We start from the raw sequence: 26,062 nt of genomic DNA on the forward strand, positions 1-26,062 counted from the left end.
GGTTTCCTATACGCTAAGCTATACAAGTGCGTTTTTAATCTAGACTTGAAAAGCGAGAGTGTGCCTGAATCCCGCACATCCGCCGGGAGACCATTCCACAGCTGCGGAGCTCTGTAGGAGAATGCTCTGCAGCCTGCCGTAGCCCTGTCTACTTTAGGAACTAATAGATATCCTGCTCCTTGTGAACGAAGCAGGCGAGAAGGGTTGTAAGGGACCAGAAGATCATTGAGATATTGTGGTGCAAGGCCATTCAGAGTTTTGTAGGTCAATAGCAATAATTTGTAGTCAATCCTAAACTTGACCGGTAGCCAGTGCAGGGAGGACAGGATAGGGCTAATGTGATCAAATTTTTTAGTTTTTGTGAGAACTCTGGCAGCTGCATTTTGTACTAACTGAAGTTTATGTAGGGATCCAGATGGACAACCCGAAAGGAGGGCATTGCAGTAGTCCAATCTAGAAGTTATAAAGGCATGTATTAGTTTTTCTGCATCTTGAAAGAAAAGCAACTTCCGAAGCTTGGCTATGTTCCGTAGATGATAAAATGCCGTGCTGGTAATGCTATTTATGTGAGCACTGAAGCAGAGGTCGGAGTCTACCAGGACACCAAGATTTCTGACCACTGTTTTAAATTGAGTAGGGAGGCCGCTAGGGTTGGGGTTTACAAACTTATTGCGGGCCTCCTTAGGACCGATTAAAAGAACCTCAGTTTTTTCAGTATTTAACATGAGGAAATTCCTTGCCATCCAACAACGGATGTCTAGCAGACAGTCGGCTAAAGAAGAGAGCTGGGATGCGTCACTAGGTTTGACAGATAGATACAATTGTGTATCATCAGCATAACAATGAAAATTAACACTGTAATTTCTAATTATGTTACCAAGCGGTAGCATATATAGATTTAATGAACAGGAACACATTCTATAACAGTACTGATAATTGTTATAGTGCGGGTTTTGATTTATCCTTAAATATAACTCTCTTGCACCTAGACTGCTGGGGTCTGTCCAAGGGTAACGTTCTACAAATTACCCTGCCATGTTGACTTACCCTTTGCACCACAAAATATTGGATTTTTACGCTTCTGTCAATTTATTTGTCCGGGTGGCCACATGCTGCTGCTTGCGTAATATGCAAAGTGCGGTTTTCGATTTTCCCCGAGCCTGACCGGCATGAGTGTCCACTTGCCGGCCACTAGGTGGTGCTGCTGCAGTGATATGCAAAGTGCGGTTTTCGATTTTCCCCGAACCTCTGACCGGCATGAGTGTCCACTTGCCGGCCACTAGGTGGTGCTGCTGTAGTGATAAATATAATAATACAAATAATATTTCGAATATTTTTCTATGCTTGCTGGATACATTCTGCAAGTCTGAGGGCAGTCTGCATACGCAGTATTGCAGATTCCTTCAGTGAAGGTTTAGAATTAAAAACAATATGACAGAAGTGCTAAAGTTATCAGAATTTTATAGAAGACAATATGCAGTTTGCGTTGACATATTTATTAGTGTCACAAATTCTTGAAAATACTACAGAAGTGTGCAGGAATTGTCCACAAAGCAAGAATGAATTGAGGTTAAAGTAACATAGCAGCTAAATAAACTGTTTTCTAATTGCTACTCTATGTGAGTAAATGCAGCGTTAGCATGGTGTTTGCAGGACGGAGTGGTTTTCAGTAGCAGTCCAGCCATCCGTAGTTGAGAAGGACACGGTTGGTTGTCTTAGACTCCAACCTGTACTCGATCTGTCTGGCCCCTTCAGAAAAGTAGAAATAACCTGCAGGGCAAAAGCAATATGAATGAGAACAGTTAGAGGAATAGGGCAGCACAATGGATCAGTGGTCTCTCCTCCACCTCCTATAGGTTGTGGGTTCAGATCCCTCTTCCGCTCTATGTGGGGATGTTCTGTGTTCTCACAGTGTCATTTGCCTTTCCTGACATCCATTGACTGGCACCCTGTATTGTATGTCCATGTCATGGACAGAAATCCTGTCCAGGGTGTGCCACTGCCTTATTGCTGGGCTCCACGCCCCCCGCTGGCTCGTCCAGGATAAACAGTTGGAAGATGGATGGGTGGAATTATGGGATTTGAAATGCAAATGTAAACAGAAGGGAGATACGATATAATTTTAAATAGTTTTTTTTTTTTTAAATATACGTTTTTCTCCTCCTGATTGTCCTAGACATTCCATCAGACGGTGCTACGGCTCATTGGCCTTTGTGTGTCTGAGTTTGTCTCACACGTTTGTGTTTTGGACCATGAACCAGCACACCAAATGATCCCTGCTACACTTGCAGCACAAACTCCTTCTTACCTTTGGAGCTGTCCCAGGCAGGTGTGAACTGAAGAACAAGCACGAGAAATCTAATATCTGAAAACTGCATTTGGACAGGTCTGCGAGTCCGATACCAAGAATATGTGATTGTCCTGTGCCAAAATGCAGCATATGGTTTTTGAGGGGGGCACTCTGCCCCACCCCACTCACTTATCTGTGACGTGACCATCTGGACTGCACATTCTACCAAACAGCTGGAATCTGGTCAGCTATACCTGGTACCTCGGTGTCTAAATGAGAGCCTTGGCCACGATTTACATCTTATTATGTCGTTCAGTGACATTTGTACGAATTGCTTCTTCCATTGTGGGTTACAGTAAATAATTCTATCCATCCATCTTCTACTTGCTTATCCAGGTTAGGTTTGGCAATGAGCCTGGATCTTATCCCAGGCAGAAGAGGGTACAAGGCTGGGGTACATCTTAGAAGGAATGTCCATCTGCTGGAGGACACGTGCAAATCACGCCCACAGAGCAGAGGTGGGGTTTGAACCCTTGACCCGGGTACTAGACAACCTCAGTGTTACCCACATGGCCACCATGCTACCTTAATCACATCACTGTCTCTTTAAATATGTAATAAGTGTTCGAAATTGTCAGTGATTGGTCCTCTGCATATGTCTGTTTGTTTCTAAGTACTGTTAAACCCCACAAAAATCCAATACAAATTAAAAACCTCTGAACGGCACCAGCCTGTGTAGATGCAGCTTAGTAGCTGTGTGTGTGTATGCCAACGCACACTGATGCCATTGGTCACATTTTCTTACCGTTGTTCTGAAAGGCTGCGTCCACCTTTGTACCGATTCCTTGGAAGTTTTGAGAGATGGGTCTCGGATACCCATGGTCCATCTTACCCCTCCTCTCGTCATAGCTGTAGGTTAAAGCAAATGTTTGCAGCACTTGGACCCATTGTACATCAAGGATTAGCTAATCAGCTACGTTGGTCAAACATTCCACTCACCTCCAGTACTTGTCGTTGACAAAGAAGAGGGTCTTTTTGGTGGCCGCCACATAAACAGCGGAGTCTATGGCGGTCACCTGGGATGGGAAGCCCAACCTGGAAATGGCCTTGGGATAACCAGGCTGCATCTGGGTGCCTTTTACAGCCCAGTACTGCTCACCTGTGAGCGTAAGTAAAGAAGGGCCAAAAAAGCTATAAAACGGATGAGTAAATGGTGTGTCAGGGATTGGGCCCTGTATATAAAGGGTTCCAGTCCTAAAGAGGGTATAGCTGTTGTACCTTTGAGAAAAGTGCTTTCTATAATTCCTTCTGATATAGTCAGTATATAACTGAAGGAATGGGAACAGAAGTGTTACCTCAAATTAAAGTAGCAATGGTAAATATGAACAAAAGCATGTTTGCCCCAAACACCATGCATTTGAGGAAGCTCTGGCGTACCTTTGAAAAGATAGGCCACGTCTTTGTCTGTGTTTTCGTAGGCGGCGTCCACAGAACTGATTGAAGGCCAGGTGTTTCTGATAAGTGCTATCGGAATTGAACTGGACAAGCTGGTCTTCTTCCAGTAGTAGCTAAGGGACAAGCCAAGACAGGTGAGACACGCCGGCCAGGAAAATGTGGCACACGGAGAGTACACAGATACATAGCCACTCAGCGGAGTTCTGAGGTAACACCGCTAGCAATCTCAGATTCCGAAGAAGCCATGATGAAGGTTTGGTTTGGCTCACCCGCCTTTGAAGAAGTACAGCTCATTTCTGATACTGGTGGCGGCATCAAACACCAGGTCGCGCCGGCATCGCTCCGGTTCGGGTTTGGGTTTGGGTTTGGGTTCAGGTTTAGGATTCGGTTTACCAGGTGGCTTCCGAACACCTTAAGGAGACATTGGTAGGGTTTGAGCGTAAATTGGCTTCCCCTTCATGGGCTGGCATTGCCCTTTGTATCTTCAACCAGTAAAAACTCACCATACAAAGCCTGGATCCCAGCTCTGTCATCCGAAGGTAGCTGGTAGTCTTTGGTGTCCACATACTGATAGGTTGGGAACATCAAAGCACTTTTGTCCTTGGAGTGATCCAGTCCCAGGGCATGACCAAACTCATGGGCAGCAACCAAGAAGAGATTGATTCCTGGATACAGACAATGGATCAGTTTGATGGTTCTTCTGTTACCTTGACCAACTTGGTCAGTGAGGAGTACCCGTCTGACTCAGAGTCCACTCTTCATCCTCGTCGAAATGTGTGTCTCCACCAGTATCTTCTCCTGGGGAAAATGCATGGGCGAGGGTACCCAGTGGGCCATCGAAGGGATAAAAGTCATCATGATCTGACAAGTGGGAGGAGACAGACCAGTCAACCGGGCGTGGAGAGCAGGGTACAAGGGAGAACACATGTCCGGGAGTAGCACCCAGACTCACCCTTGCTCGAAAACTGGATCATGATGTCTGCCGTGCCGCGGAAGATCTGCTTGAAATCCAAGGGGATGATGTCACTGTAGAGCTTAAAGGCTTGACTAATGATACAGTCCACCTCCTTTTGGCTCAGGTCCGGCGTGTATTTGGTTATTCTGGACAAGGGAAGATTATTGTTTTTACTCTAATAAAAGACGTTTATTAATGTCAGTGGTGATGCATGGTTATGGCCCTCAAAAAGGTCTGGATTATAAAGGTGATCCCCCACATTCCTATGAAACCTACCATAAGCCAAAATGGCATAAAGTGAAGAAATAATTACCATTAACTTATACTGGAGAAAATTTTGAGCATTTCCAGACTGAAAATATAACTTACCAAATCATACCAAACAACACATAAAACCTAAAATAACACTAATGTATCATATGATATGATATGGTACATAAAGCAGTATCATAGTTATCATTACCAAGTATATTATGTACATAATTTTATACTATACTTTTACATGACATGAGTAAGCTACTTGCAGTAGGTTTGTTTACACCAGCATCACCACAAACCTAATAATGCATAACGCTATGACGTCACTAGACAATAGGAATTTTTAAGATGTTATAATTTTGTGGGACTACCGTCCGTCATTGACTGGGACGTCGTTATGTGGCGCATGACTATATATCTATAACTGGCCCACTCATGGCTTCCTTTTTTTGTAAAAGCGAAAATCATCTTCAGATTTCTTTCGGTTAGCGAAAACAGGTCGTCATGTAGGTCTTTTGTAAAAGCCAACTGGCGTAAAACGAGTGTTCGTAAAGTGGGGGGATACCTGAACTTTGATCAGCGCCATAAAAATAATGACTACAGAAAGGACGTTACGAGCCAAGCTGAGGTCAGAATACCTCCAGCCTGCTCACTTCCATCCGAACCCCAACAAGATGTCATTAATACTTGGATTTTGAGGGGGAATGGTCCCACTTGCTTTTCTTTAACGAAAAGCCCTGATGCTCGGGAAGGTACCTGTATGTCACTAGGTTCTTCTCCCATTTGGGCTTCCCGTCGAGGAGAGTGTAGTGGCTGACATCGGGAATGCCACAGCGAGGCTTTCCCATCACCTCCAGTGTGTTAGAGTCCAGCTTGCCGGTGACCTCCAGGCCAAAGAACTGCTGCATGGACTTCAGCTTCGTAGCAAAATCATTCCCAGGGATTTTCTTGCCCTTGCCTGCTTTTGGGTAGAACCTGGAGAGGTACTCCTATGCAGAAACACAAAGGAAGCCCAACAGCACCACCTTCAGGGCCCGTTTTCGTTCATGTGCATCGAATAACAAATTAGGCAGTGTTTACTTGTAAACTTGCACTTTTATTCAGTTTAACCATGACAAGGCTTTATTCATGCATCACCTGTCCTCCTGGCCACGTTTATGAAGTATATAAAACACATTAAGTACACACTTACTTAATACATTAATTAACCAGTAACTAAATGTTAGTTATGTACTGATCCCATGTTCATTCATTATTAATCATGACAGTTCATGTATTAGTTAACTGTTAGCTGATATAGTGCCTGAAAGGAATACATGAGCTGTCATGATTGATTAATCAAGTGGCGACAATGAACCACTTAACGAATCTAGATTGCTTGGAACCTTTTGTTAAGTCTTCTACTAGGAATCTGGATGTGATAATGGACAAGGATTTTAAAATGGATAAGCAAATTAGGTCTCTAGTTAAATCAAGCTTCTTTCAGCTGACTTTTATCCAAAGTTAAGCCTTTTCTGTCATTTGAAAATTTAAAAAAAGCAATGCATGCAATTATTTCATCGAGACTTGACTATTGTAATGCACTTTATGCAGGTATTAATCAGACCTCCCTTGCCCGTCTGCAGCTTGTACAGAATGCTGTAGCACGTCTTTTAACAGGAGCTAAAAAGCGGACCCACATCACTCCAATACTCGCCTCTCTCCACTGGCTCCCTATACAGTTCAGAATTAACTTCAAGGTTCACTTTCAAAGCCTTAAACGGACTGGCCCCTTCATACATCACCGAACTCATAACTCCTTACACACCACCGAGATCACTTAGGTCAGCTGATCTGTCTTTACTGAGTGCCCGGAAGTCTAGGCTAAAGCAGAGGGGTGATCGTGCCTTCTCTGTCCTATCCCCTAAACTGTGAAATACCTTACCTCTAAGTGTCAGAATAGCCCCTTCACTGTCTGTTTTCAAATCCCGTCTTAAAAACGCATTTTTACTCACTGCCTTTTAGCTCGCTGTGATCGCTCCAGGTTTTACATTCTTTTATACTGTCATTTTTTACTGACTGTTTTTATGTGTTTGTTTTATTTTCTTTTAGTTTTATGTTGATTCTGTGTTATTTGCTTTTTGTTCAGCACTTTGGGATCAACTCCTGTTGTTTAAAAAGTGCTTTCTAAATAAATTTGATTTGATTTGATTTGAACAAGCGTGGGATCAGTATGTACAGTAACAATCACTTAGTTACCGGTTAATTAATGCATTAAGTAAGCATGTACTGCTACATTATTCATGTTCCCTCAAGTAAAGTGTGACCAATTATACTCATGAATAAATTACAGGGTTGATATCGATACACAGAAGGAGCAAAGAGCTGCAGATAACATAACTAAAAGTGCCAGAATATAAAGCCAACAGGCACTTGGATATAAGTGCAAATGCAAGATCACCTCAGCAGCCTGCTGGTCCTTGAGGGACTGGGTCCGCTTTGCTCCTGGTGCCGGCGCTGCCTGGCAAGCCGTGAAGGTCAAGCTGATGATGATGACGACAGCTGCTCCAGGTATCATCGTGAAGAACATTCTCCTTGGGTCTCCTTCACTGCCCTTCTGCCTGCGGTGTTTGTCCATGGTGGTTGGGGGGGGAGGCATTCCAGGGATGCGTTGACACAAGCCCAAGACCCTAAGTAGGGGGTGATCATTGTGATGATAAAATACAGTGAGTGTGGGGGGGTCTACAATCAGCCTAGGTGCTCCTGAGATTCTGCTTGTTCTGCTTTTCCATACATGCTGAGCTCTACTCATTAGGATTGATTAAAATGCTGAATAATCACATTACATGATTGAATCACATGATTAAATTCATGACTCATTTCCTACACATTTCGTAATGTGTTTAATTGTTGTGAGAAAGATGGGAAAATAGCAAGATTGTTGCTAAAATATCATTAGATTTTTCCCTTTAGTATAAATCTAGCATGTGACCATTGTTTTAATGAATTAATTGTTTTTTTTTAATTCCCCATTCCATAAAAGTGAATTTAATTGTGCTGTACGTAACAATAACAGTCCATTCATGTCTAACTCAAAGATAGTTCAGCTGGACCGAACTTCAAGCCAACATGGCAAACTTCAAACCGGCATTGTCAGTGGTTAAACACGGCCAGGCTGTAAATTCACACACAAGGACAGTAGCTTTAGACACGAGTGGAAACGCCCTTTAGTGCTGAGATCTGTGCTACAGTCCCGGAGGCCAACAGTTAAATTTGTGGGAAAACATTCCAGGAGGCAGGAAGGAATTACGCAAAACAGCACCTCAGACTTAACTGCAGACATGAATGCTGACTTACAAAGACAAACTGCATCAAAACTAAGTTATGACTAAAATCGGGTCTCTTATGCTCTGTTTTATATTGTGGCAAAAAAAAATCTACTTTAACTGTGCCTGGTTTTAAAGAAAATACTTTCTACAAGTACATATACCGGTGGACAGTGAAAAAACTATGAAGACCGTTTTCTTAGTTTCAGTGTCCGGGTAGTTGCTGCCGTTGTAGGACAGAATGGCATGATCTGCCACTCCGAGACACAAATAAATACTACAGTAAATCTTTCCCCCTTTGTCATGACTTTGCAAAACGTGTATACGTTTCTGAATATTCATTCCAGGTAGACTATTGAGTTAAATGATGTCATTTTTCTTGGGAATCTCCTCGGACAGAGGTGTCAGTGGAAAATGGAACCTGGCCCATCATCACTGACAGACCCTCGTTGGACACTGGAGAGTGAGGGGGCAGGTCAGCGGTTCGAGATGCTTGGGATGAGACAAAGAGGCTTGACTGAATCATACAGCCACAAATCAGGATCTACTCATCGTTTTTTCCAGGATGTTATGCTTTGAAAGTAAAGTCATGTTAGCACATGTACAACATGAGATGCTTTGTGGCTGATTGCGGAAGTATTAATTTTCCGGAGACACTATTAGAATTGGTGATACCGGGGAATGGTGGGCAGATTGACTGAATAGGCAGTGTTGCATCACTCTCTGACCTCAGCAGGGCTGGGGAGGGCGAAGAGATTGTTACACAGCTATAGCCACTAGCAGTAAAAAGCACATCTTTGTACATTTATATGTTTTTTTTGTGTTGAGTTTGTCTATCAGGTTTTCACCTTTTTGCTTCCTTTGTTTTCCTTGCCTACCGCCACATTAATTTGTAATTTGTAATTAATTTGTAATTCATTTGTAATTAATTTGTAATTTGTAATTGTTTGTTTTTAATTTTCAGCAATGTCTTCTGTGGCCCTTTACCTCGAGGCAAAAATCACTCTGAACGAGGGATGCCTTATCGGACGACCTGCTTCCGCTTCCTGGCGTTCCCAGACGATGGGGCAGCACATACAAATTCAAATTCAAACTATTTGTGCGTAAAAGCCGCTTGGGACGGTTACAGACTTCCTGCTGAATGGCAATCACCTGCCAGAGACGTCTAAACAAGTGGAATACGTGACTCGGTGATTTAATCGGCCGTCAGCAAAGAAAGGATCATTAGGAATTTCCCTTCATTGGCGTTTATCCTAGCATAAAGGGGGGTAGCCGGATCCGGGTGATTGACAGAGGCTTCCAGGTAAGGCTGATATATACGAAGAAGCACTTAACTTGTCCAAGCAGAGCAGGGGAAAAGCAAACAAGAAAATAGTATCATTTGACGATACAGGCCTTAGAAACGTGCTGATGCAAAACATTTTAGCTTAAGTAGACCGAGGTCAAACAGTTCACCCACCAAAAAAGTCAATGTAGTGTATTAGCACATCTCAGAAAAATTATATGGTGTTGACTTCCTGTTCATGATTGTGTGCAGCATCGAGGAAGAGGTATGCAAATCTCTGAGTAGAGATTTCTGGTGAACTGACGTGTGTTTTTTCTCAGAAGCTTGGAGCTTTAATAATCGATGGGGAATGTTCATGTGGTTCAAACTGACTCCAGATGTAGTGATCTGTAAGTAAACCCAAACAAGTTTTTAGGACGAATCTGAAACGCATACACAGATATGCACACAGGAAATTCCCATGTTCTGTTCAACACCACCAACCCCAGACCCCACTGAAGAGCTTCACAAACTGGAAACTTACAAAATTTCGGGATCATTTCCCATCCTTGTTCCAGATTACGATGAATCACAAACATGAGCAGGGATCTCAGCCGAAAGGTACGCGATCTATAACTGCAGTGCATGGTGTTAGGGAGACAGGTTCGAGTCTAGAACACTTCTGTGACTGTGAGGGGCACAGGCAAAAAAAATGATACACAAAACAAAATCACGATGGCCTGAGATAAGAACCAAACAAATTATTTTATTTTTAATAATAATTATCCTTATAGAGTACATGTGTTTTACAGAGTACATATTATGCATATATTTCAGATATATTTACATTTATATTATGTATTTAATATATGTGTTACATTTTATTACAGTATTATATTAAATATATTTATATCTATATATTTATTGAAAGATAAGATAGATTATATATTTAATATAGTATATACCTTATATATTTTATATTTTGTAAAATCACATTTTATTATGTATATTATATAGTGTAACAACTATTATTCTTGCACTGATAATCACTGACCTGTACAACTTTTCAAGGTATCGATCGTTTTCTCAGTATTCATAGCCTCACTGCCTCTGCAATCCTGGGTGCTGATCTATCAGTGTGTCTGTTATTATGTGTGCTGATCTATCAGTGTGTCTGTTATTATGTGTGCTGATCTATCAGTGTGTCTCTTATTATATGTGCTGATCTATCAGTGTGTCTGTTATTATGTGTGCTGATCTATCAGTGTGTCTGTTATTATGTGTGCTGATCTATCAGCGTGTCTCTTATTATGTGTGCTGATCTATCAGCGTGTCTGTTATTATATGTGCTGATCTATCAGTGTGTCTCTTATTATATGTGCTGATCTATCAGCGTGTCTGTTATTATATGTGCTGATCTATCAGCGTGTCTGTTATTATGTGTGCTGATCTATCAGCGTGTCTGTTATATGTGCTGATCTATCAGTGTGTCTGTTATTATGTGTGCTGATCTATCAGTGTGTCTGTTATTATATGTGCTGATCTATCAGTGTGTCTGTTATTATGTGTGCTGATCTATCAGTGTGTCTGTTATTATATGTGCTGATCTATCAGTGTGTCTGTTATTATGTGTGCTGATCTATCAGTGTGTCTGTTATTATGTGTGCTGATCTATCAGTGTGTCTGTTATTATGTGTGCTGATCTATCAGTGTGTCTGTTATTGTGTGTGCTGCTGTGTGTATTTGAGCAACTGGATGCCTAAATTTCCTTCGGATCAATAAAGTATATATGTATGTACACCTGTTGTAAAAGAGACCACAGCACAATTTTGAAGGAACTAATTTCTCAGCCTATAGTTGTGTGTGTCTGTGAATTATATATATACACTCACCTAAAGGATTATTAGGAACACCATACTAATACGGTGTTTGACCCCCTTTCGCCTTCAGAACTGCCTTAATTCTACGTGGCATTGATTCAACAAGGTGCTGAAAGCATTCTTTAGAAATGTTGGCCCATATTGATAGGATAGCATCTTGCAGTTGATGGAGATTTGTAGAATGCACATCCAGGGCACGAAGCTCCCGTTCCACCACATCCCAAAGATGCTCTATTGGGTTGAGATCTGGTGACTGTGGGGGCCATTTTAGTACAGTGAACTCATTGTCATGTTCAAGAAACCAATTTGAAATGATTCGAGCTTTGTGACATGGTGCATTATCCTGCTGGAAGTAGCCATCAGAGGATGGGTACATGGTGGTCATAAAGGGATGGACATGGTCAGAAACAATGCTCAGGTAGGCCGTGGCATTTAAACAATGCCCAATTGGCACTAAGGGGCCTAAAGTGTGCCAAGAAAACATCCCCCACACCATTACACCACCACCACCAGCCTGCACAGTGGTAACAAGGCATGATGGATCCATGTTCTCATTCTGTTTACGCCAAATTCTGACTCTACCATTTGAATGTCTCAACAGAAATCGAAACTCATCAGACCAGGCAACAATTTTACAGTCTTCAACTGTCCAATTTTGGTGAGCTCGTGCATATTGTAGCCTCTTTTTCCTATTTGTAGTGGAGATGAGTGGTACCCGGTGGGGTCTTCTGCTGTTGTAGCCCATCCGCCTCAAGGTTGTGCGTGTTGTGGCTTCACAAATGCTTTGCTGCATACCTCGGTTGTAACGAGTGGTTATTTCAGTCAAAGTTGCTCTTCTATCAGCTTGAATCAGTCGGCCCATTCTCCTCTGACCTCTAGCATCAACAAGGCATTTTCGCCCACAGGACTGCTGCATACTGGATGTTTTTCCCTTTGCACACCATTCTTTGTAAACCCTAGAAATGGTTGTGCGTGAAAATCCCAGTAACTGAGCAGATTGTGAAATACTCAGACTGGCCCGTCTGGCACCAACAACCATGCCACGCTCAAAATTGCTTTAATCACCTTTCTTTCCCATTCTGACATTCAGTTTGGAGGTCAGGAGATTGTCTTGACCAGGACCACACCCCTAAATGCATTGAAGCAACTGCCATGTGACTGGTTGATTAGATAATTGCATTAATGAGAAATTGAACAGGTGTTCCTAATAATCCTTTAGGTGAGTGTATACACTCACCTAAAGGATTATTAGGAACACCCATTCAATTGCTCATTAATGCAATTATCTAATCAACCAATCACATGGCAGTTGCTTCAATGCATTTAGGGGTGTGGTCCTGGTCAAGACAATCTCCTGAACTCCAAACTGAATGTCACAATGGGAAAGAATTTAAGCAATTTTGAGCGTGGCATGGTTGTTGGTGCCAGACGGGCCGGTCTGAGTATTTCACAATCTGTTCAGTTACTGGGATTTTCAGGCACAACCATTTCTAGGGTTTACAAAGAATGGTGTGCAAAGGGAAAAATATCCAGTATGCGGCAGTCCTGTGGGCGAAAATGCCTTGTTGATGCTAGAGGTCAGAGGAGAATGGGCCGACTGATTCAAGCTGATAGAAGAGCAACTTTGACTGAAATAACAATCTCCATCAACTGCAAGATGCTATCCTATCAATATGGGCCAACATTTCTAAAGAATGCTTTCAGCACCTTGTTGAATCAATGCCACGTAGAATTAAGGCAGTTCTGAAGGCGAAAGGGGGTCAAACATTGTATTAGTATGGTGTTCCTAATAATCCTTTAGGTGAGTGTATATATATATATATATATACACATATACACACACATATACATACTGTATATCATATATGTATAATTGCTTTGCAAACTGCAGCGTGGTTCTTCTATGCTTCTTTTAGAAGGTCACTTGATGTCATCCTACGATTGATGAGAAACTGGAAACTGTCAGATAAGTTAACGGTCATCTCTGGCTTTAGAAAGTCGCTTCTGCCTTCCTCCTGGCTGGTTTCTGGTCGCTCCCAGTGTCTCCTGCTTCACCTTATTCCTCTGTACTGCCGTCTTAGGAACTAGAAATCTATCTACAGCAGGATGTTCCAGACCTGCTGGTCTATACGACAGCCCTTTCAACAAAAAGGACCACATTAACAAGGTGTTGGCTCCCTAAGGTTTTAGACATTTCCTTCCCAATACTAAATAAAAATCCAATACGGTATTAAGCAAACGTGGGAAATGACCAAAATGACCACTAAAACAAAGTGGGCTGCTGTCATGGGCTCGTAACATACACACTCACCCACACACACACACAGTCATCAGCACGTGTGTCAGCACATCTGTAGGCGTCCTGCACCAAACGATTTCAGCACGCTATTATGGCAGCAGTCATGCAAAACAAGCTCTGTACGTTTCCTAGAATATAAGACATCTGGCTAAGTGGTTGTTACGCAGAATGCTCTCCTAAACAAACACAGTTGGTATTCAGTGACTGGATATCTTCTGTTTATCACACCAAGCTCTGTTAATTCTAGACACTGAAGAGCAGAGGTGTCAAACTGCAGTCCTGGGGGGGCCTGGAGCCCTGCACATTTTTGGGTTTCCCCTCATTTAACACATTGATTCAACTCCTTGTGCTAATTACCACGCAGCTCTTGAGCTGAATAATTTGTGGTGGAACAGAGAAAGAACTAAAGCTACACAGGGCTCCGGCCCCCCAGGACTGCAGTTTGACACCCCTGCTGTAGCGCGTAAACACCCCAAGAGGGAAACCTTTTCTGAGATACTGGAATCAACTTTCCCAGAGGAAAACTTTAGCTATAGTGCGTTCTTATCTTGCTTGGCGAGACAAAATTGAGATTCCCATTTAAGTTTCTGTTTAGTCTGATGTGATTCTCCTAAAATTCACGAGGGGAAATAAAGTAGATGTAGGTGACCTAGGGAACATGAGTAATATTTGAGACAAACAAGAAATCCTACCAAACTTGACTTGGTGTCATTAATGAGCAATACAGGAGCCACGATATTCATGTACATAGAGCCAGGGCAGAGACTCAAACCCGGGTGTCTGGCTGTACGAGGCAACAGTGCTGACTTTGGTGCCACCTTGCAGGACTTGCATCCTTGTCCATGATACAGCATGATACATGTGGTCCAGACACTTCAGCAACTATGGGCAAACATGGCCTTGAATTTGAGGACGAAGCAAAAATGGACAAACTAGAAAAAGATAGACTTTACTACTGAATGTGGTTGCAGCAGTATAGTATAGTATAGTATAGTATAGTACTTGAAGGAACAGAATCAGTAATTGATATTTTTAAAGCAGTAAAAGTACAAATGTTTATTTTTGCAGCACAGACCTGCAATAACACATACAGAAGTCATTGTATTATGGGCACCAATTTCAGACAGGTATTTTAACTTGGCTGAGATGACAATAGTTTGAATTCATAACAACCGCTCTCATTTCTTCACCAAAGAATCAAATTGACACTATTGGGGTGTAGAGACAATCTGAGTACTATTTTGGAGCTAGATGAGATCTCTTTTGAAACTGATAGGGAGGCTGATATGAGATTCTGTGTGTCTTTTTGCTACAGAAAAAAACGACAGACAGGAAAAATAAGTTATACTCTCATTTTGGGCAATTCAGGTCCGGAGAGTAAAAGTCCAGACCGGGATTTTGTTTCAACCAACTAGATGAATGCTCTGTGACTGTGACCCTTTATGCTCAACTGGTTGATTGAAACAAAATCTTGGTCTGGACTTTTACTCTCTGGACTTGAATTACCCAACTCTATACACCATATATTAGACCACACATTCTTATGATGATCTGCACAGTTACCAAGCCTTTTGACCCTGTCTGTGTTCAATTGCAGCCGCACATTTTGCTGTAGCATAAAGAAGGTGTACCTACCGCACTGGCCAGCGAGGGGACATCTTCCATATCATATCTCCAGCATGAGGCTGGACAAATTTAAACATTTAAACTTGGCTTTTCTTTATTTCATTGACTAATTAATTTAACAATAATGTGTTTTAAGACTTGCTTCAGTCTCCTAAGATTTACATGTACATCAATAATAAAAAACCTTCATAAATTCTTCTTAAAGTCCTACTTCCGCATTTCAGAATTTCCCATTTGCTGTAACCAATACCCGCTTCAAGGTTCCAGAGTTTATTGCGATATGCACAATAAACAGTCACACTAAACAATGAAAATAGTACTCTGTATATCCTTTTGGCCACCAATTGAACACAATATAAACACAAATTAAGCCGTTTCAACACGACAATAAATAGAAGTACAATAACAATGAATAAACACAGCACAATGTGAGTAGCTACTGCAATGTAACGATAACGCAAATATTGAGAGTATTAAAAACGAGTAGCTAGGCAAGAGGTAGGTAACTGGCCAGTGATGCGCACTAATCAAAACGGACACACAATAATCTGATAGCATGATTCACACTTGAAAGGCCAGGTCATTTATGTAATACAGTATTATGGAGAAGTGCCCGCCTCTCACTGATGAGTGAGCAGAATCCCAGTGACTCAGGCAAAAGTTGCTCAACAACTTGAGGCTCATAGAGTATAAGAGTGGAGGGTCTCACAGACACAGCACCAAGAAGCAGCAGCCTCAAGCTGAACATGATGCCTTACGGAGCGACCATCTTCTTCTGCCTGGCCCTGGCGGTTCACTGCATCCCGCTATCACGAAACGACGTCGGGGACCCGGACGAGGACGTCGCCAAGGTAAGACTCCCTAGTTATGTTACTGGGCAAAAGTTTATATACACCACAGGTGTGTGTTTTTTACCACTTTTCCATTTATTTCATAAACTGCAGATTTTTAACTTTTGTTAAGCATTGGAAAGTTGAGTGAACAGCTATGAATGAAACAATATGTCAAATAAAACGAGCTTCCATTATAACATGGAAAGAGTATGTAACAGTGCATGTCTGACATCCTATTAACTGGTTCTGTGGTGATGGGCTGTTCTTTAACTATAAATGCATTAGTTAACCGTTTCATCCCATGAAACAGAGCAGTATTTAATGTCCCCTGTAGAAAGAATCCCTCGAATTTTCTCTGCTGTTATAACTGATAGAGGAGGTTACTTTGACGGATCAAAGATATGACATTTTTTTGGTAATAAAGGTACTGAATTGGTGAACATTTGTTAGCAAATAATATTGAGTGTATTTTTAGTAGATGGATGGATGGATAGATGGATGGATGGATGGATGGATGGATGGATGGATGGATAGATGGATAGATGGATAGATGGATAGATAGATAGATAGAGACTTTATTAATCCCACAATGGGGAAATTCTTTGAGAAGTAACATGCATGTGTAGAAAATCTCAGTGTGTGCGAAAAGTTGTGACTGGTTATGTACTGAACGGCCTACATTTGAGACGTCCTCAATTAACCCTCCCCACAAATGTGACCATAATTCCAATATCCAGCTATTATCTACTGAGTCCTAGGATGCTAACTACAGTCCGGCTTAACCTTGCATGGTCTCATTATCCTGCATTTGCTAATGCTCTTTTACAGACCTACCTGAAGATGTTCTACGAGCTAAAGGACAATCCAGATGATAGAATTTGGCGCTTCAATCCATTCACCCTGAAGCTGAAGGAGATGCAGCAGTTCTTCAGGCTCAAGGTGACAGGAGTGTTGGACGACAAAACGCTGGAGGTGATGAAGAAACCGCGCTGTGGGGTCCCGGATATGGCCGAGTACTCCACCTTTCCAGGGAATCCAAAGTGGCCCAACAACAATGTGACCTACAGGTGAGTGAGACCCAAGTGTCAGTGTGCAAGGAGGGGGCTCATGGGAGATTCAATTACGCAAAAAATGTTCTGGGGGCAGAATGAAAAATGATTGGTTCAGAGAGATAACCAATAAGATTGTATAGGAGGTATGTCTAAGCAACTGGAGGAGGCAGGACCAGCCAGTCAGATGTCTTGGCCCAACCTCCTAGTTGGTTGGACCCACCTCCTCTGCAATCTGTTCCACAAGTGACAAGGAGGGGCTTTGAGGCTGCCCAGGCATGATTTAAGTTGCTCACACCTGTCTTTGCTTCCCATCTTCCAGAATCAAGAATTACACACCTGATTTGTCCGTGTCTGAGGTGGACCAGGCCATCAAGGATGCTCTCGACGTCTGGGCCAAGGTCACTCCACTGCGTTTCACACGCATTGACTCCGGTGTGGCCGACATCATGATCTCCTTTGGAAGCGGAGGTAGGAACTTCAACAGTTGCCAGCCGTCCCTATGCACTAACCTCCCAGCTGAAAAGTCAGAGGTTGATTCACAAGGGCTTTTGCACGGTCTGTCAACAAAACACGAAATACTGTTAGATGTTTACAAGAGAAAAACATCCTCAGAGACTGAACCACTTAAGGGAGACAGATAAAGAGCTTTAAGGGAAAGAGTGTTTAGACTCGCATTTTGGTCTGAAAATCAAGCTCCTCTAGTGTTTCTCTTAGACAGTATGCATGAACACAAGAAACATAAACCGCACATACAGCCTGGAGTCTCCTTCGTTTCACATTAAGACAACGTGCATTTGTGCCATTAGACCACGGAGACCCTTACCCATTCGACGGACCCGATGGCACCCTGGCTCACGCTTTTTCACCTTCCTCGAGCTTTGGGGGCGACACTCATTTCGACGAGGATGAGACTTTTACTTCTCACACTACAGCGGGTGAGCCTTCCTGGTCCCTGGAGGGCCAGGAACACGGGAAATTCCGATGAGGTCTCACAAGGGAAGTTTCTTCACCGAGACTCATTTTCTTTCAGGGTACAATCTGTTCATGGTGGCAGCCCATGAATTTGGCCACGCCCTTGGGCTGTCTCACTCCACGGACCCTGGGGCTCTTATGTACCCAATGTACAGCTACAGAGACCCAAGCACCTTCACGCTCCCCTATGATGACGTGAAGGGAATACAGTTCATTTACGGTAAGTCTGTACAACTTACCCACAATGCACTAGTTGCAGAACTGTGCTGGATGTGCAGTGCTACATAACCTAATTTGTCATTTGTGATCACTAGGCACAAACCCCGATGTGAACCAGGGAGGTACGGACGTCCCTCCACCTCAAACCCCCGATCCTTGTGACCCGAAACTGGTCCTGGATGCCGTCGCATCTCTGCGTGGAGAGGCGATGTTCTTTAAAGACAAGTACGTACGATTCAATTCTGAGACCAAGTACCTGATAAAAGGTTCATGTTCAAGGAGATGTTTAAGGTCAAGTACTAATAAATGTATAGAAAGTTGTGCTTTTATCTGTTTAAATATTATATTGTGCATGAAGCTTTATCTCCGGGATGTAGTGCAGTAGTGGAAACTATCTTCCTCCTTCTCCTTCTCCTCAGGTTCTTCTGGCGTAGTGTGCCCCAGAGCAACCAGCAAGAATTGCACCTCATCGCAAGCTTCTGGCCAGAAGTTCCCAACAACATCGATGCCGCCTACGAGAATCCCAGCCTGGACAGGGTGTTCCTCTTCAAAGGTAAACAGCAAGATAGGAAAAAGGTGATGGCAACTTGTGCTGATGTGAAGTGTACCGTCTACTTATACTGCTAAGAAAACCTTACAGCCTGTCCCTCTCCCAATCCACAGGTAATCAAGTCTGGGCTCTGTCAGGCTATGATATTGTCCCTGGCTACCCGAAAAACCTCACCAGTATGGGTCTGCCAGCCAGGCTTCAGAAGATAACTGCCGCTGTGTATGACAAAGCAAGCAGAAAGACGCTGTTTTTCGTGAACAAGCACTATTTCAGGTTTGTGCAGCAGACAGTGATACTGCCGTAGACGCACTGCGTCGAATCAGATTTTGGCAACATTTTATCGCTATTGGGAACAATAAGCAGTAATGAAATCCATGTTGAGTTTTGAGTATTTGCAGCTGCAATCGTTTCCCGGATAAACATGCTGATTGTGCAACTATACCCTGCTCTGCAGCTACGACGAGAGTAAGGGCAAAATGGACAAAGGCTACCCCAGACTGGTGAAGAATACTTTCCCAGGCATGACCGAGAGGGTTACGGCAGCATTCCAACTCCATGGTGGGTACCATTTCGGGAGTCCTTAAGCAATCATATAAAGGCACTGTTTAACGCTTTTTTAAAACGTCAGATCGCTCTCTAATAATATACCGTTTCACAGGGTTCACGTACCTGTCCAGTGGTCGGCGCTTATACGAGTACAGCTACCAGAGCCAAAGACTGCACCGCCAGCTTCCCGGAACGCATTTCCTTAACTGCTGAGACTCAGAACCACATCTCAAAGCAGCCTTCCTTTTTTTCTACCAACATTATTTATTGCAGTGCATTTTTAAATATTTGGACTGAAGCCATTTAATTACAAGAAGCGTCCTTTACAATATATTTATTACAATTTCTCTAAATTATTTGATTTATGATTTTTGTTCACTGCTTTTTTTTTTTGGTGGTGGGGGGGGGGAAATAAAGTGATTTAATTATCTTATCAGTAACAGATCTTTCGTGATTTTCCAAAAATTAAAAAGAAAATAACTTTACCAAGAACTAAAACCGTGTACATCATTTAATATATCCTTTGAGACACAAAACAATGCATATCACAGACATGGGGCATATAGTGCAGGCAAGGAAAGGAAGGTGACAATCCCAACTGCACCTCCAAGAGACAACAGGGATTTATTTAAATAGAACTAAAACACACCGGGGGAAATCAAAACAAACAGACCACAAGGGATCAAAATAAAAAACAAGAGGGGGGGAAAAACACAGATAAACACACACAAAAAAAAAACTAACACAACTAGGGAAACCAAATAGATCAACATGCACATTCTGACACTAACACAATGACCAGCTGGGGAAATTAATTGAGGCAAGAACTTAAATACACAAACCAGGCTGAGCTAAGGAGGATACGGGAGAGAAGTATTAACTTAACGACCAATCAAAACGGAACAAGCAACAGGTGAAACTAATGAACAGGGAGCGATCACAGAACTAGGAAAGTAAAACTAGAGAACACTAATCAAGCACCGAAAATACAAGACTGATACAACAAGCAGGCCTACAAAACACCAAATCCCATAACTACAAACACTGGGGAACAAAAGACAAACGGAATCCAGAACACGGGAGACTGTGCCAGCCTCAAACCCACAACCGCCATGTTTGCGAACCGAGCCACGCGCTCAGCCCACTGTCCAATGTGCAGTGGTCTAGGGAACAGGGAAAACGCATAAGGGAAGAGTAGGAACTAAGACAGGCAGGAGGAAAGGCGAAATGGGGAAGGGGCACAGAGGGCGGGGTCGGGCGCTACAGAGCCTGACAATGATCGCTCTGAAGCGGCTTGCAGTTTTACAAACCTAAAAAACACAAGCAGCATGTTCATATTGTTCTGATTTTATTTCTCCAAAAGAAAAATCTATGGTGTTACATGGACTAAAACTGACTTAAGTCGGATAAAACTGAAGATATGAATATACAATGGGCCCATTTCAAATAAATGATCTTAAAAGGACCCGGTACCTAGCGGAGGGGGGGGCAAATCCTAAATACATATGCTACTTGGGTCTGAAATAAATGTATTGTTTATTTATTATTTATTTATGGTTGCTATTTATTATTATTATTATTATTATTATTATCCACATTTACAGTATATATATGGGCTAAAATGTTGTGCGATGGGAGCAGGCAAAACACAAACGTAAGCACATACTCTTGACGCGGGGACGCCGGGTGGTCGAGTCGCTTCAGTCACTGAAAAGCGAAATTAACGACAGAAAATAATAGCTATGCTTGTGGAAGCAAGACAGTCTAAACAAGAATTCAGAGTGAGTTACATATTTGTGAGAACTGTAAAATATAACTGCAAAACATAAAATATGCAAAACAAATATTATCCCTCAACTCTAAGCCATTACAGACACAGAAAGACTCTGTAACCGACATATAACTGCCTAAATGCATACATAGTTCAGCTGCCACTGTCATGTATACAAAAACTTTAAAAATTATTAAAACCAACACTTTTACACATTACAGTCTGCCATGTTTCAAGTTCGTGCATAAGCCAGATGCCGTTGAATAATTAAGATAATGCCATTTTTAAATCATGAAAGTAACATACACATTTGAGAACATCATAGCTACGTCTAGAAATTAAACAATCAAAAGCAGTATTCTGTGTCCCACAGCATCCTACTCGGGGTACACCGATAATACTTTAACATGTGAAACATAAAGCGAAAGCCTTGGTCGTTCAAGATTAAGGTTGCACTTCCTGCTCTGCGACAAAACAGCACGGAGGTAAATTATCTCGAACAGCCCATGAAAAAATTGGCTTTAAGCCTGCGGCTAAATGTCTTGTCGCGGGCGTTGAATTCATACATGGTCGATCCATTCAGCAGGTAGATGAAATCTGTAAAGGGGAGTGGTTAATAGCTTTGTATTCCCAGGCGGGATCACGGTATCTCACTGCGGACTACTGGAAAGCTTTTCTAAATGATTACATACACATTTGTAATAAGAACATTCAGATATGTTACATTTGATCTACACTTCTGGTCACCGACTCCTTACACCCACCCAACTCAGAAAACACGAAACAATCTCCCATCATGCATTGCTCCACCAAGGGGCGGGTTTCATGTTTCTATACACCCCACTCCCCCCAAACGTTTAAAACAGGGGTGCCCAACTCCAGTCCTGGAGGGCTGGAGCCCTGTGTAGCTTAGTTCTTTCCCTGTTCCACCATAAATGATTCAGCTCAAGAGCTGTGTGGTAATTAGCACAACGAGGTGCAAGGAGTTGAATCAGGTGTGTTAAATGAGGGGAAACCCAAAAATGTGCAGGACTCTGGCCCTCCAGGACTGGAGTTTGACATCCCTGGTTTAAAAAATAGCAAGTAGCATCAAAACGATCGTAGCTAGGTAGCTGATTAGCGGAAGGTATTGTATCGGCATCTCCTAAATGAGGAACACGTTTATTTGATGTTTAGCAGAGTGGCGGTTTGTGGTCACTATGGGGGAGTCCCACAGAACAGGATTTCTCGGCTAGTTGGGTTAACTTAGTTAGAAGTATTGATCGCTCAATCAGAGTTTAGATAAGGAGCATCCCTATTGGACAATTATGACTCCTAGTTTAAGTTAACCCAGCTAACTGAGAAATCCTTCTTTGTGGAACACCCACCCCCAGGATGCGTTGAATGGTGGGAAATTCTGCAAGCAGGTCCACTTGCTTTAAATAACAAGAGTATCTGTCATGATTAAAATGCATCTTTTACCTTACTCGTACTACCTGTGGCATGTATCACAAAGCAGGATTTCTTGCTTAGCCTGATAACTTGTTGGATTTAAGGTTCCCCAGTTTAAATAAACGTTATCTTCGTTCATGTATATTTAGCCCAGACCACCTCAAATCTGACAAGTTATCTTGCTAAACCAGAAATCCTGCTTCATGATACAGGCCCCTGCATTGTGCTATAGACTTCCAAGTCATTTATTTATTTGTTTGTTTATTTACATGATTATACTTGATTATGTTCTTTTGGTAGAGATAGTTAGGGAGAGGTTTGTCTGGATACTGCTGGTCAGCAAAGGATCTTGTTTAGACATGTAGGTAGTTAGTTGTTACTCACCTTTGACTTGAAAAGCAGCCATGACTTCCCCTTGCATGCCTTTGAAATCACTGGCTACAGGTCTGGGGTAACCGTTGTCCATTGATTTAAGGTCACCACTGTAGCTGCAGGATCAGCAAGAAAGGAAACTGAGGTCAACACAGGTGATACAAGCCTGAGATCAAAGCTTGCTGATGCCAGTTCTGTCCACAGTGCAGGAACTTTCTGCTGGTGAGCATAAATAAGTTTTTCGGACAGACCTGTAGTATTGGTCATTGACGAAGATCAGCGTCTTTTTGGTTTTTGTGTTGTGCACAGCAGCGGTGATTTTCTTAATCCTGGCTTGCAGACCAATCTGGCTGAGGCTTTTCGGGTAGCCTGCAGCAACGTCGTAGCCGGACAGAGCCCAGACCTTATCATCTGCGAATCAGGAGAAGGAAAACTATAAGATTTCCTTAACAGCACACGTAATATCAGCACGGGTTACTGAAGCCTTTTGCTTCTCCTGCAGTTCACCTTTGAAGAGGAACACCCTGTCCAGGCTGGGATTCTCGTAGGCGGCATCAATGTTGTTGGGAAGTTCTGGCCAGAAGCTTGAGATGAGGTGCAATTCTTGCTGGTTGCTCTGGGGCAAACTACGCCAGAAGTACCTGAAGAGGAGGTTTCTCTTCAAGGAGATGTTCTAACAACTGAGACAGTCTCAGACTTAATCATACATACTTGTCTTTAAAGAACATCATCTCTCCACGCAGAGATGTGACAGCATCCAGCACCAGGTTGGGGTCACAACCATTGGGTGTTTTAGGTGGTCCTGGATCTCCTGTGTTTTTCACACCTGGTGACCAGAAACAATCAGTGAGCCTGTAGCACTTTATATCCAGAACAGTTCAACACAACTGATGTATTGTGGGTTCGTGTTACATGACTCACCGTAAAGTGACTGTATTCCCTTCATGTCATCAAAGGGAAGAACAAAGGTGCTTGGATCTCTGTAGCTGTATATTGGGTACATAAGAGCCCCAGGGTCCGTGGAGTGAGACAGCCCAAGGGCGTGGCCAAATTCATGGGCTGCCACATTGAACAGATTGTACCCTGAAAGAAAATGAGTCTCGGTGAAGAAACTTTCCCTCCTGAGACCTCATCGGAATTTCCCGTGTTCCCAACCATCAAGGGACCAGGAAGGCTCACCTGCTGTAGTGTGAGAGGTAAAAGTCTCATCCTCGTCGAAATGAGTGTCGCCCCCAAGGCCCGCGGAAGGTGCAAAAGCGTGAGCCAGGGTGCCATCGGGTCCGTCGAACGGGTAAGCATCTCCATGCTCTATTGGCACAAATGCGAATTGTCTCAATGCCTTTTCACTGGGACGTTAATGCACAGGGGCGGCCGGCAGCTGTTGACATTCATACCACTGCGGCCAAAGGAGATCATGATGTCGGCCACACCGGAGTTGATGCGTATGAAACGCAGGGGAGAGACCTTGGCCCAGACATCAAGGGCGTCCTTTATGACCTGGTCCACCTCCGACCTGGGCAAGTCAGGTGTGTAGTTCTCGATTCTGGAAGATGGGAAACAAACTCATGTGTAAGCAGCTCAGATCACACCTGGTCCTCCTCAAAGCTCCTCTCACACTGACACTGGGGTCTCACTCACCTGTAGGTCACATTGTTGTTGGGCCACTTTAGATTCCCTGGAAAGGTGGAGTACTCGGCCATATCCGGGATCCCACAACGCGGTTTATTCATCACCTCTAGCGTTTTCTCATCCAGCACGCCTGTCTCCTCGAGCCTGAAGAACTGCTGCATCTCCCTCAACTTCAGGTTGAATGGACTCACGCGTCGATTGTTTGAGGAGGACGTATTTGTGTTTTTCAGGTCGAAGAACTTCTCCAGATAATCCTACAAGAGCAATAAAAGCATGTTAGAAGCGAGATGAAAATGCGTTTCAGGTAATTATATATATATGTGCCTCCATGGAAACACTGAGGTAGAGAAACGGTTGAGATGGGGGGGCTTACCTCAGCGAAGCTGGCATTGGACCCCGGTGGCAGGGGGGCAGAGCGTGCCGCAATTGCCAGACAGGCGAAGACGTACAGTGTGCCGGCCCTCATGTTACCTGGCAGGTGCTGGAGCGCCACTGTGCCATCCCTAGGACTCTGTTCCCTCTTAAATACAACACACGTCGCGTTGAGCAACCTGTTGAGTCACCTGTCTGTAAGTGACTTTACGAAAGCACCGGAAGGGGCTTCTGTGAAGAAAGATGTTATTGACATGATTTTATTTCCCTCTTACTCATTCGCTGCATTATTTATTCAATGGGACTCGGGGCAAATCACAGTAGCTGGCCACAGATATGTTCTTTTGGTGTATATGTTTCTTGTTTCACTAGTTCAGTTTCACTTTTGATTATAAATTTGTCTGTTTCGAGGCGATATCAAACCCTTAAACTGCAGTTTACTGCCCACTGCCGGCAGATTTGCAACTTTTGGCCAAACCGGCTGACACTGGCTACTTAACAAAGTCAATCTGGGCTCACAAACTCGCGCCCTGCCTGCATGCTTTGTGAACGTCCCCCTGGATTCAAAACAAGGCAAGTCCAGTGGACTTTATTGTCATACTATCCAAATACAGGTACACAGCAGCACGTAATAGCGCATCCCCCAGGACCGCGGTGTGACATACAAACGGCAGTGACAGGGGGAGGGTTTTCATAGGACTTAAAGTGCGAAACACAGGACAGAGCAAAACAGGGGGGCTGGACACAAGGGTTTATATACCTAAAGAAATGTGGATATAAACAAAAAGTAAGACAGCTGCATAACAAGGTGGAATAAATCCAGTGGCTAGAAATGAACAATTAATTGATAAAGATTATCTAAATAATAACAGAATAAAAATAACAATAAGTTAAAGTGGTATGCAGGAAAAAGTTAATGTCATCTCCGATTAAAATTAATTCTCTGTATGAAACAAACTGTAATCAGCGATTGCTCTGTGATG

General features: G+C 43.0%; 3 protein-coding genes across 3 annotated transcripts; 1 reads left to right on the plus strand and 2 right to left on the minus strand.

The window, feature by feature from the left end:
• Positions 1 to 1,480: 1,480 nt before the first annotated feature.
• Positions 1,481 to 17,072, minus strand: mmp30 (matrix metallopeptidase 30). Its single transcript, XM_023844976.2, has 11 exons — positions 17,000 to 17,072; positions 7,399 to 7,627; positions 5,715 to 5,947; positions 4,698 to 4,846; positions 4,481 to 4,606; positions 4,249 to 4,410; positions 4,015 to 4,156; positions 3,728 to 3,858; positions 3,290 to 3,449; positions 3,096 to 3,199; positions 1,481 to 1,770 (listed from the first exon to the last, which is right to left on the minus strand). Exons 2-11 carry the CDS (start codon positions 7,594 to 7,596, stop codon positions 1,667 to 1,669), a joined length of 1,509 nt encoding a protein of 502 aa, XP_023700744.2. The 5' UTR covers positions 7,597 to 7,627; positions 17,000 to 17,072; the 3' UTR covers positions 1,481 to 1,666.
• On the plus strand, positions 15,962 to 19,933 carry LOC111860878 (collagenase 3-like). The gene is made up of 10 exons (XM_072706316.1): positions 15,962 to 16,183; positions 16,994 to 17,232; positions 17,537 to 17,685; positions 18,024 to 18,152; positions 18,248 to 18,409; positions 18,504 to 18,633; positions 18,828 to 18,961; positions 19,072 to 19,231; positions 19,413 to 19,516; positions 19,617 to 19,933. The coding sequence occupies exons 1-10, from the start codon at positions 16,079 to 16,081 to the stop codon at positions 19,715 to 19,717; spliced, it is 1,413 nt and encodes a 470-aa protein (XP_072562417.1). The 5' UTR covers positions 15,962 to 16,078; the 3' UTR covers positions 19,718 to 19,933.
• A 902-nt stretch (positions 19,934 to 20,835) lies between these two features.
• Positions 20,836 to 25,240, minus strand: LOC111860877 (collagenase 3-like). The gene is made up of 10 exons (XM_023844978.2): positions 25,081 to 25,240; positions 24,717 to 24,961; positions 24,473 to 24,621; positions 24,258 to 24,386; positions 24,000 to 24,161; positions 23,790 to 23,904; positions 23,586 to 23,719; positions 23,330 to 23,489; positions 23,091 to 23,194; positions 20,836 to 21,872 (listed from the first exon to the last, which is right to left on the minus strand). Exons 1-10 carry the CDS (start codon positions 25,171 to 25,173, stop codon positions 21,766 to 21,768), a joined length of 1,398 nt encoding a protein of 465 aa, XP_023700746.2. The 5' UTR covers positions 25,174 to 25,240; the 3' UTR covers positions 20,836 to 21,765.
• Positions 25,241 to 26,062: the final 822 nt, after the last annotated feature.

Source organism: Paramormyrops kingsleyae, chromosome 24 (genome assembly GCF_048594095.1).
Source record: "Paramormyrops kingsleyae isolate MSU_618 chromosome 24, PKINGS_0.4, whole genome shotgun sequence".
Classification (NCBI taxonomy): Eukaryota; Metazoa; Chordata; class Actinopteri; order Osteoglossiformes; family Mormyridae; genus Paramormyrops; species Paramormyrops kingsleyae.